This window comes from Choristoneura fumiferana, chromosome 28 (assembly GCF_025370935.1).
Source record: "Choristoneura fumiferana chromosome 28, NRCan_CFum_1, whole genome shotgun sequence".
Lineage (NCBI taxonomy): Eukaryota > Metazoa > Arthropoda > Insecta > Lepidoptera > Tortricidae > Choristoneura > Choristoneura fumiferana.
The window spans coordinates 4,654,226-4,666,635 of record NC_133499.1 but is presented as its reverse complement, the minus strand read 5'-3'; the positions used below and the strand labels follow the sequence as shown (position 1 = coordinate 4,666,635).

Here is a 12,410-nt window from a genome sequence, read left to right as displayed (position 1 = left end):
TTATTTCACTAGTTCGAAAAACTACGACTGTTTCGACAATGAGGGCCAGCAATTCTCAAAATTCTGTTTTTTTTTTCCTTTTCCGTTTCCTTTACGAATCTATACACAAACGGAATAAGCAAAAAATAAAATAAAAAGTAGTGTATCACTGGGCAGCAAAACACTTTTTCCTCGGACGGCGTACTTTGAATCGCTCGCTCCGCTCAGAATTAAAAATAGCGCCCTTGCCGTAAAAATATCGTTTTGCTTCGTTATGAAATAACCAACTATCAAAATTCTGCTTCAATCAATCAGAAAATCAATCAAAAAAATAATTATTCATGTAATTTAATTAAATAATATGGCAACAAAAAAAATTTAAATCAACTACCTGGATCGCAGAAGCCGGAAAAATTAAATTTATACCAAATGAAAATTGATCACCAAAACATATAAAGTGCGCTAAAAACAGTCTAAAATTGTAATGCTATCTAGAAAACCTTTGATATAACGTTAAAATATATCCAAATTTTAGCGAGCAAATAAGTGTTGCGTTATAGAATCCCACTTTGAAGTTAAAATTGCATCAAAGTGCGTTACGTCTAAACTAAGTAGAACAAGAGCTCCGCTTAGCGGGGCTTCGTCGACACAGTCCCGCGTTTGGTTTGAAACTAGAATCACATTGGATTGGGATTCATTTTTAGTGATCATTAATAATTTTTGGTAGTTTAAAATGAGAACGACCTGGCAGGGATTTATATTCGGAAATAATCTTTTTAGGTAGATATTGTAATGTGTAGTGTATGGTAGCGCCATCGGCGACCACGTAAACTACATAAGTAATAGCTACTTGACAACAGGTGGCGCTGCTCGACTCCGTATGGTAGAAGCGCACCCGAAATATTCAAAGCTTTTTGCACGGATACTATTATATACAGTAGGGGAACTCGGCATCTCTTTCTCCCTCTTACCATCCTACGGCGCGGGGGCTGTCTTATCATCTGACTGCGAGAGCGAGAGAGACGACGAGAGCCATCGCAGGAGCGAGACGGTGCGCGAAGCTGTTGTATTTGCTGCTCTGCTCGCACGTGCCTGGAAAATAAATTAATGTAGTAAATATTACCAGCGAAAATTTACTCAAATTGTTTTAGTCATAAACTCTAGACGTTGTATTTTGTATAATTTTTTTCTTGAATTTCTTTCTTACCATTGATAGTTAAGTTGTACGCCTTGTCGGGCGGCTGGCCGGGCAACGCGGCGCGGTCGCAGGAGTGCGAGACCACGCTAAGAGAAAGAGTCGGCGACGCTCCGCGAGTATCTGGAATTAAAAAAAGGGAATATATTTAACATAACTTCAACTTCAACTATTTTGTTTAATGGCAACCGGTCGCTTTAGGTTAGCAACCATTACTGCCAATGACACCTGACAGCAGCAAATACATGTGTCTGACCGGTTAATAAAGGTTTTTTCTAAACGGGGGTGTATTTTAGTAGCGAGTTTGTTGTGTACCTGGAATAGACATACACAAAACATAAAGACAGCACAAAACATAGAGACAGTACAAAACGCTTAGACATTACAAAACAGATCAAAGGAGCGACAGAAGCGAAAAAAGCACCTATAGTTTTATTTTTCTTTAGTTATATAATTAATTAACATGTTAAGGATTTTCTTGTTGGAGGAGGCATGAAGTAGGAGGGTTTTGAGGTTGGTGGGTTTGGGAATACAGGGGGAAGGATGTTGTAAAGGGGAACAGTTCTCATGGGGCAGTTTAACAGAATGTGGTCGGCGGTACCCTCCTCCAATCCCGCCTGTATAGATGGGGTATTGTTCAATCCCCCTCTGTCAATATATTTAACATATTATTATGTTCGTTAAACCACGTTTTATAACTGACAAGTTTAAAGGGTAGAAATTAAGGTATAGTGGCACTGTGGGCCGTAGACCTGTATTGTGTTCCAGTTCCTTACTGCAGATAGATCCTTGCGGTGTGAAGCCCGGTCGCGGAGCACGAAGAATTTGCTTTTGATTTGAATTTGAATGACACGAGACATGCGGTGCGCGGGCGCGCGGCGCGCGGCTGCTGGCTCCCCGAGGTGACACTAGCTAAAGTACTCTACTTACGGCAAACTAGATGGCGTTGGTGCCGCCACCACACTGTAGCTAGTTCATCTTCTGTGACGCTAGATGGCACCAGTGCCGACCATACTGTAGCAAGCTAATTTGCTTTGAAACTAATAGATGGCACTAAAGTCTACGACACTCACCGTTATTGGCGTGATGCTCATACACGAGACAGGCGGTGCGCGGGCGCGCGGCGCGCGGCTGCTGTGGCGCGGCTACCACGTAGCCGGCGCCGTTGGACGTCCAACTGCCATAGCATGTGTACACTGGAAGAATTCATCATCTCATATCATCATCTACATCTATCAAGGACTAGACACACGGCAGAGTTCTAACAGTCAAGTCTTGAATTTGCATTACGTCTTAAGCGAAATAAATGCATTGTGTAAATTTAAGAATCTAGTAGCTGGAAGACCGATATTCGCTCGGGTCACATTTTTTTAATCGTTTTGAGTCGTGTGATGCAATAGAAGAAAATGATGAGGAATAGAAGTAATGCGTTACAGGGCAATGAATGTCTGTGTTTTTAAACAGTTTTGTCTTTCGGAAACTTTTGTCCTCCCTTTTTTTCCGAACAAAATGGGACTACGCAACACTGTGGTTGCTCGATATTTTTATGCTACGGTTTTAAGGTGTATTAAATATGATTTTAATCTAAACTTTGTTTTTACGCCCGTAATAACAGACTTTGAAAGCCACACTTAAAAACCTCACGCAACAGTGGCGCCATCTAGAAAGACAAAAAACAATAGCCCTCATTGCCCCATGCTATTTTTATGTATTACTCACCAGTATGGAACCCAATAGGTGGGCTAAAACAGCCACAGACTGGATACCACAAAATGGAATTCGGCGGCGTGGCTGACCCAGGCGTCGATGGCGGGACGATCTGGACGCCTTTCTTCGCAGCTGGTCAGAGATCGCCCAAGACCGGGTAGAGTGGAGGACATGGGGGGAGGCCTTTGCCCAGCAGTGGGACACCTCTACAGGCTACTAAATATAAATATAAATATATACTCACCAGTACTAGCGCAGGCAGACTTGAATTCGATCGTGTCCTGGCCAGCCCCGCAGCCAATGCTAGCGCTGTCATACAACCCCGGGACGCACTCCGCAGCGCCAACTTCGGTGTCATCCTCGCCTGTAAAAAAATTGTAGAAGTCATTTGGAATAAAATAAATAAAAATCATTTATCTCAGGTAATTTTGGTAACCCATAACTTGTAATTAAATTAAATTACAATAATTTCGTTAAAATAGAGAAAAATACATTTTTTTTTATTACAACTAAAAACTTTATAATATAAGCCTAATTCAATGAGGGCTATCGCGTATGGATTCGCCACTAGAGGCGCTAGTGTAGCGTGAGGTCTCCGAAATGTCAAATCTCAGCAAATGTCATAGTTTTTGGGTGAGCTATGCGGGTTTATTTATAATTAGAATAATTTTGTGAATATTTTTCAATATCTGAAATTAATTATGGCAAATATGCGTTCCGGGGCAATGAATGTGTGTTTTGAGACAGTTTTGTCTTTCGGAAACCTTTGTCCTCCCTTTTTTCCGAACAAAACGGGGACTATGCAACACTGTGGCATGCTCGATATTTTTATGGTACGGTTTTAAGGTATATTAAATATGATTTTAATCTAAACTTTGTTTTCACGCCCGTAATAACAGACTTTGAAAGCCATACTTAAAAACCTCACGCAACAGTGCGCCATCTAGTGAGACAAAAAAACGATAGCCCTAATTCCAGTCGTGACGCCAATGTGGAAAAAAAAATCTTGATCAGCACATTGTATGCTTTTATTATACACCTGTACAATACAAACCTACTACTACGATATTTCGTTGCCGTAATGTTCTGATTCTAATTATTATAACTTCTAAGAACATATGTGACAATCCAGTAGAGATAGAGTTATCTCGTAGAAGTGAGTATTCTACTTCTAACAAACACGACCTGTCATTTTGTCGCTCATATCATATCTAAAAGGGCTCCAAAAGTATGAATCGTCTATACTCGAGTCCAAAATTAGGCGAACTAGATTGACAACTGAAAATGTTACCAGACATAGCAAAAAAAATAGGCATAGGAATATGTCGATACAAATTTGACGATATAACCTTGTGTAGACGCGGAATGAAAATGTTTGACTTTTGACTTTATTGTCATAGCTTTAGGCCTGAACACGACAAAAAGGATAACAACAAATAATAAAGTAACGAAAATTTCACAAGAAATAGTTCCAAGCAAGCCGATGGCACAAAATGGCGGATGGCGTCCTTACCGATGTTCAACATTATTTTCCAAATCTTTCAAATAAAAGATTTATTTTATTATTATTTCGTATTGACTTTTATTCTAACATCGATATTAAGTTTTTTTTTAATATCGATATTAAAGCACTGGAGTAACTGTGGCAACATTTGTGTGTAATGAATTGTCAAGTTGGTTCGCCTAATTCTGGACTCGAGTATAGATGGCGACCTTGTGTAGACCAGCAAACAATTGTACGTCATGGTGGCACTTGGCGAAGTACTCTCGTTGCGCTATTGACATCTTCATCGCTCATGGTAGATATGAAATAGTTACATCTCTTTCGTACACGCAAATATTTCGGTGAATATGCCAAGTGAAGTGCCAGCATTTACCTATAGTCATCTGCTGCCGTCTTCGCCGCGAATCCGCGAGAGAGCTGACCACGCTGTATCTGCCGAATATTGGACACCGCTCCGGACTTAGGTTGGTAGCTGTAACAAAGGTTTTCGTAAAACAACTACAGTTAAAAATCCATAAAAACTTAGTAAGTACTTTTAACCATTAACCTAACCAACAAAAAGTTAAATATCTCAAAAACGGCTGAACCGATTTTGATGAAATATGTCTACGAAACAACGCTAGAAAAGGGCAACGTTCGCTTGCACAACGCCATCTATTGATTGCAAACGAAGTTAACACGTCATCGTACGGTCGTCACCGTTCTTGGACAGCGCCCTCTATTCTTGTTTGAACTTAAAATATTATCCCACGGGAACACATTACCGGGATATCAAGTATACCATGTCTCAATTCAGATCTTTGTTTATCTGTACGCCAAGTTTCATTGAAATCGGTTCAGCCGTTATTGCGTGATTCAGTAACAAACATCTAAACATCCAAACCTCCAAACATCTTCACAAACTTTCACATTTATAATATTAGTAGGAAGTAGGATGTACGGTTTCAGCGGGAAGAAAATTATGACTAACAATAATTATGACTAACATTACATTATGACTTATAAAATTATGGCAATCGAAAGGATCCCGAGTGATGTTAATGTCTAACACTGTCTCACAAGACCCATGGCTCACTACTCACTTATAAGAGTGATATACGGCGGCCGCTCGGGCTCCGCGCACGCGTCCTGCGGCGACTCCCACAGGCTGGCGCCCGAGCGGAGCTCCAGGACGTTCGCGGAGCGCCGATGGAACACCAGGCACACGTGGCCGCTTTCGCTGTTGAAAATAAGTTTTTGGTAAAAAAATCCTTAGATTGTTACCCAAACTACATTTGCATACCAAATTTCAAGTCGATGCCATTAACCGTTGAAGAGTTCCGTCCTGCGGAGACGATCCTGGCCGGACTACCAGAATTTCCCTACCAGATTATTGTATTGTCACGCATTTTACATAAGTGTACCAAAATTCAAGTCAATCCAACTACTAGAAGTTGGTCGAATTTAACTTGCAAGATTTGATTACAGACAGACAGACAACGGGACAGGTAAAATTTAATAAAAGCTTGTAATAATATACTCAGCGGTACAAAATTTGGCCCATTCCACATACAAAATTACCTATTACTGCATACATTTGAGGGACACATTTTTGTCGCTCATTCTAACTGAAGCGATATTTTGTGATGACGCAGGAGTCGGATATCGAAAAATACCTACCACTTGTAGAACGAATGTAGGATTCTAAATATCACGTGAGTCTTTTAGGAATGGGATATGTTTCTTACCATCCCTTAGTGACGTGTGCAATTAGTTTTATGTGTTTCTTGTCCTTTTGTTCCAATATAGAGTGACAAACAAGCCGTTTCTCCTCTAGATGCCCGTCCGCATTCGCTATCTGGAAATAACATCAAAAAACGTTCAGCATCTTGTTTCACACCTGATTTATTGTATCGTTATTTAAAAGATTAGATAAATGGTTGCATAAAATGAATTGGCATATTTTCGTTTCACATAAAAACCCTTGGCAGAATCGTCATTTCACAGCATTTTCTTAGGCAGAATAGTACATTGGCATAATGTTGTTCTTATGATCAAACAATTGTCTCACTGAGCATCGCATACTATTTAGTTGGCATAAAGTTATAAAGCAGAATAATATGTTACTAATAATACTGTACTGGTAGCAGTTCTAACCTAACCTACTTACTTGGCAGCAGTCCGGTGCTGGGGCACTACTACGAAATTCTAAAATCGCAGTTCGTATCGTACCATCTCTCTCACTCTCGTATTGAATAACATAAGCGTCAGTTCCTTACTAATTATGTTATGGTACTATTATGCCTTACTAAATTCGGCGAAATTAAAATCAGCGATAGTAAATAGTATTATGATATTCAAAATTCTGCCTAATGAATATTATGCGACATGACAGATACTAAGTTACAATTATTCTACAGTAAAAATGTTTCTGCGATAACTGTTATATGCGAAGTGTATTTCGGACAATCGATATTATCACAGAACAAGTAATAGTACAAGTACAGAAGCCTCACTGCCGTACAAAAGTGACGTTTAGGCATAAGAGTCGTGCCTACTGTATGCCTCTCTGTCCATCACATAACTCGTATTCACTCGCACGCGGCACCTGTAGTGGAATAGCACACTCCAGGGGGCCTCAGACATCTACTTGTAGCGGAAAATAAAAACGCGGAGTGAGCCGCGCCTGATATTATGCTAAATGGAACCCAAACTTTTGATTCTGATCTACCTTGAGCGTAGCGTTCTTTGTGGTGAAATGGTACTGATGCGTGTGGTCTAGACTGAACCACTTGTGATGCTCCACGATCCAGCTCGGGAAGTGGCAGCGGTTGTGCTCATCGTCACCTGGAAATGACAGAAAAACAATAAGTAGCCATCATCTCTTGCCTCTGAATATACGTCCCACTGCAGTAGTATTGGTTCTAACTTAACACGTTCGGCCCCGGCAATGATCCACTAAGCTCTTACTTTATGCCTGCCTACGCATGTACCACAGCAGTCACTTCTGTGCCAGTGACACGTACACGTGTCACAGACGTAATACATACCGGTGCCAGTGACACAACGTCTGTGACTTTTTAGTTCTTACTCATATGCCAGTGACAGGCATGTCGTGTCAAAATAATTCGTACCTGCCAAAGGCTGGCATAACGTATGGTCTTAGCGGAACGTTGCCATGTTGTCGGAGCCGAATGTGATCCACTAAGTTCTTACGCTAGGCATAGCATAGCCCGCATCAGTCACAAATACGTGTCACTGGCATAGGAGTGACAACTAAAAGGTCACAGACATTGTTTCACTGGGGCCAAAGTCGGCCGAACGTGTTCAAAGTTCATTGACCCATATTTATTTAGGTACTGAGGAATTTGTCGTACGATACCCAGCAGTCGGTCGAACCTCTGAAATATCTAATAAACTACTCGCTGTTCGTAAGCCGCATGCATAGTGAAGTTGCCGTCAGTCGATGACGACAGACCGTTGGAGGTCGCGTCGCCCGACTGAGCCATGTACATAGTAACGCATGCTCGTACCACTATGCTGCCCCTTTTAGATAAAATATCTGACTACTCACTGTTCGTCAATCGCATGGTGCGACTGCCGTCAGTCGGCGAAGACAGACCGTTGCAGATCGCATCGCTCGATATAATTAAGTCATGCTCGTGGCACTATGCTGCCTTTGTATATAATACATCTGACTACTCACTGTTCGTCAGTCGCATCATGCGACTGCCGTCAGTCGACGACGACAGAGCATTGCAGATCGCAACGCCCTATATAATTAAGTCATGCTCGTGGCTCTATGCTGTCCTTCATACATAAAACATCTGACTACTCATTGTTCTTCAGTCGCATGGTGAGACTGCCGTCAGTCGGCGACGACAGACCGTTGCATATCGCATCGCCCGATTTAATTAAATCATGCTCGTGGCACTATGCAGCCTTTATACATAAAACATCTGACTACTCACTGTTCGTCAGTCGCATGGTGCGACTGCCGTCAGTCGGCGACGACAGACCGTTGCAGGTCGCGTCGCCCGACTGAGCGATGTAGTACGTCATGCTCTTGTCACTGTGCTGTCCCTTGTAGATAAAACATCTGGAAATATAGTGAGATGCTGGTCAGAAATCCTGCTAGGATTTGTACTAATGCATGGTAGCATAGTGGTAGTTCCATACAAATAGTAACAGATCTAAATATTATAATGACTTCCAGCTGCCAGTGCTGGTTATGTAAGATGGTTATGTACAAGGAACAAGGTGAAAAAAAGTTCCACCTAGTTAAGTAGTTATCTAAGTTGGCTATCTGGGCGGAACAAAAGATATTTATTGGAGTTATTACTTTTTAGGGTACCGTACCCAAAGGGTGCCAACGGGACCCTATTACTGAGACTGCTGTCTGTCTGTCCGTCTGTCAGTTTAGGAAAAAATATACTTAAACTTGGAAGATTCCGTATACAATACGAAATCCTTAGAAAAAATGTGACTTGATTTTATCGTAATGGCTACGGAACCCTATCTTGGGCGTGTCCGACACGCTCTTGGCCGGTTTTTTTTGTTACTTATATTTAGGGTACTGACGGTGTTTAAAGCAAGTCCCACCTGTAAGTGTCCTCGTCGGAAGCCACAGCGTTCCTCCTCTGCACCTGGGATATCTTCCCTACCAGGTATCTCGTGGAACCTTCTTTCCACGTCGCCAGGCACACCAGCTCCTCCACTGGAAATTTTAAAAAGTATATACCTACAAACTTCGCTCAGTTTGGGACTAAGTTAATTTTAGTCAATTATTATCGTGATCTAATAAAATGAATACAAGAAAGATTAAGTTCAATAGATATACAGTGTCTCTGCCCATGGGACTTTAAATTCAAGGTTCTATTCTACTCACAAAACTAAGCTACTTTTGTTTTGTAACGTTTACAAAAAACTTAAATTTAGGTCATTTATTGATCCTCAAAGTTGAATTGTTAAATCATGTATTTGGCTTTGATCACTCCTGCTGGCTCGTGCTGAGGCACCGACTTCAAACTAGTAGAAAATTATTTTCAAGGTTTTTGAAGTCGGTTCCATTTTTTGTTAAATAATTTTTGTTTTCATTATTTTTAGTGATGTAGCCAAAGTGCATCTCACAACGATTCCATTAAGCTCAAACACGGCATAGTTATATTATTTTATAACAGAGTACCGGTACCTACGGTCTTCATCATCAGGTCCAGTTCACCAAATGATACTTTTTGACTTGGTGTTAAAAATGCCAAAATCGCTATAGGTGTGCTTTAAAAATTCGAGGGTTGCCCTCGATTTCTCTAGGATTCCATCATCAGATCCTGACTTGGTGTCAATGGGACCACCTCGGAAGTATGTCCTTTAGAACTAAAAAGAATTTTGAAATTCGGCCCACAATTGGCGGAGTTATCGCGTAACAAACATACAAAAAAACATACACCCGAATGGAGAACCACCTCCTTTTTTGAAGTCGGTTGAAAAAATTAAATTAACAGTGGTCATATTTAAAAAAAGTAGCAAAACAAAAGTAGCTCGGTTATGCGACTAGACTCGAGCCCTGGATTTAAAGTTATTTTTAGTTAGAGACTCACTGTAGATTATATTAATCTTCTTACCGTTGCTTTCCGTGGCCTGGACGTCAGGACAAGCCATGTACCGCAGTAGCAGTCGGGAGTCATCGGTACAGGACTCCGCACGAGACGGAGGGTACGTGCAATCACCAGCACCTCTGTTGTCAACAAAATATGGTTGAAAATCGCTTGTTTATTTCCGAATTTATCAGGAATTTTGGACCAGAAAAGGAACCCTCCTTATAAAGTCGGTAACTCCATCGAGTGATACCTTTTCTCTACAGCTGATCGTCCCAAAGTGGACGTAGATGGTAGTATTATATCTTTCCACCACGCCGTTAATTTGAGGATTATCCGTGATTATTTACTTTGTGTTAAATATTTGTGGTGTATAGATATCATTAAATAAAATTGTAAAATTCTGGAACCTTCCAGAATATTGAAACTAGTTGTCGGTTCCCTAACACACCTTTTGTTTTGAAAAACAACAACCTTAAACTTAATTAACAGAAGACACGAGTAGGTTCCAGAAGCTTCTAGAATGTTCTCTCACTCACCGATTGTAAGTGAATGTGATCGAAAGTTGCTATCGGTTCCCGAACACTCCTTTTGTTTATATGACCAGCAGAAAGTTATCAGAAGGCACTTAGAAGGTTCTAGAAGCATCTAGAATGTCCACTCACCGATTGTAAGTGAACGTGAAGGGCGCAGGCCTGAACGGACACGCCTGCGGCTGCGGCGTCGGCTCTTTGCGGAACATCGAGTACAGAGCCGCGTCCCCTGTGATCGACTCACAGAGGGACGATAGCGACTCCTTTGAAGAACAATATGCTGGAAATTAAAAGAATATAGTTAAGCTCCCGTAGAGGAATATAAAATAGGCTAGAAGTGAAAAACAGAGTGAAAAACTCTAGCATTAAACCCATTTTCCCCTCGACGCGTCTGTATCCACCATCGTCGTACCGGCTTGGGTGGCTATATCGAACTTCTCGGAACGGTTGGAACGTCTCAGGTAAAATGGCTCGTTTTAGGCTCTCGTTATACAATCTACTATTTTAGGACAGTAGCCTCTTAGATACTAGTTTTGTTACAATACTTATATGTTGTACTTATGTACTTACTTTCTTTATACTGCAAAACATATCGGTGCTTTTCGTGTATGACCATGCATCTGTAGCAGTCTTCACTCCTGAAATTGAAAACAACGTACAGTTCAGAAACTTGTTTTTACAATTATTTTTATTACAATTACATACTTTTGCAAGAAAAAGAAAATTCCTCAGTGCCTTAAGAAGAACGTTTACAACCAGTATGTGTTGCCAGCGATGAGTAATGTTGTATAGATAATGGTATGGAACCCTTCGCGCATGAGTCCGACCCGCACTTGGAAGGTTGTTTAAAGATACCTAAGCTGTACCGCTCCGGAAACATTGTCCCAGGAAGCTGGTTCCATAATTTAGTCGTGCGTGAAAAAAGTTTCGCTTAAAGCGGACGGTGCTAGAATGCCAATCATCAAGGTGGTGAGGATGAAATGACTTGAGGGCTGCGCGAAGTACGGTAGTGAAACCTAGCTGCAGGCAACATAAATAAATCTTTATCTCACCTGTCGTAAAGCAGGAATTTGTCGTAACTCTCTGTCTCCGAGCACTCCCCTTTGGACTGGATGTGGGTGGCGTTGATGGCAATCAGCCCCGGGATGCCGGACTGGAACCAACTCCCCGTCCAGGAGTCTGGGAACGTGCAGCCGCCGCCTGCGAAAAAGATGACAATTAGTCAATGCTCTTGTAACACAAGTACTTGTACTTTTTCACTTCTCATGCTTTTAAAATGTTACTTTAGTCTGCATATCAGGACTAAAGCTCCTTTTTATTCTCTAGGGATTAAAGTATTTTTTTAATTAAGTTGAAAACCCTAAACAACCAACACGGTGATAGTGAATGGAGGATTTTTAGGCCGTGGAAATTACCTCAAAATGACAACTGTGCCAAAAAAAATTTAAAACAAGATTAATTTCGTGAAACACAATTAATAATTACACAATTAATTCATGTTTTAATGCATAGTCGTTTTGCATATAGCATTTAGCGTTTAGCATTAGTTTTAAAATACATAGTTTTCAATTTTGAATCTGTTGGCTAAATGTGCACGCATTTTATTAAAGCGTCACTTATTTGCTATTTGAATTTGAAACAGATGTCAATAGCTCGTATTTCGTATTAAGCGTACCTTGTATAAAATAGTATTGTAATTTTGTCAGTGTTTGAGGCGAGACTAAACAACCATAATGACACTCGTACTATAACCACCCTCGCTCTGTTTGGGTGGCTAAACATCTCGTGTCATTATCGCTTGTCCTTTGCTAAAAATCTACATCAATGGCTCCGTCATTATAAAAAAATCTACAAACTGAATCGACATAAAAATCCATAGATATAATTAAGCTGGTAACTTTTCCGGTTTTTTTTTAGTT

At 40.8% G+C, this 12,410-nt stretch overlaps 1 protein-coding gene across 2 annotated transcripts in view; it reads right to left on the bottom strand.

Moving 5' to 3' along the window:
- Positions 1–356: 356 nt before the first annotated feature.
- LOC141443670 (uncharacterized) overlaps positions 357–12,410 on the bottom strand; it is a 204,481-nt gene continuing 192,427 nt past the window's right edge. For both annotated transcript variants that reach the window (XM_074109010.1, XM_074109011.1), the window contains exons 3-16: positions 11,544–11,691; positions 11,062–11,129; positions 10,624–10,771; positions 9,986–10,098; positions 8,967–9,081; positions 8,336–8,463; positions 7,096–7,211; positions 6,113–6,222; positions 5,468–5,604; positions 4,759–4,857; positions 3,126–3,245; positions 2,248–2,370; positions 1,187–1,297; positions 357–1,071 (exon numbers count right to left, since the gene is read on the bottom strand). In XM_074109010.1, the coding sequence (XP_073965111.1) occupies positions 977–1,071; positions 1,187–1,297; positions 2,248–2,370; positions 3,126–3,245; positions 4,759–4,857; positions 5,468–5,604; positions 6,113–6,222; positions 7,096–7,211; positions 8,336–8,463; positions 8,967–9,081; positions 9,986–10,098; positions 10,624–10,771; positions 11,062–11,129; positions 11,544–11,691 (1,631 nt within the window). In that variant the 3' untranslated portion in view covers positions 357–976. The remainder of the gene's footprint in view (positions 1,072–1,186; positions 1,298–2,247; positions 2,371–3,125; positions 3,246–4,758; positions 4,858–5,467; positions 5,605–6,112; positions 6,223–7,095; positions 7,212–8,335; positions 8,464–8,966; positions 9,082–9,985; positions 10,099–10,623; positions 10,772–11,061; positions 11,130–11,543; positions 11,692–12,410) is intronic.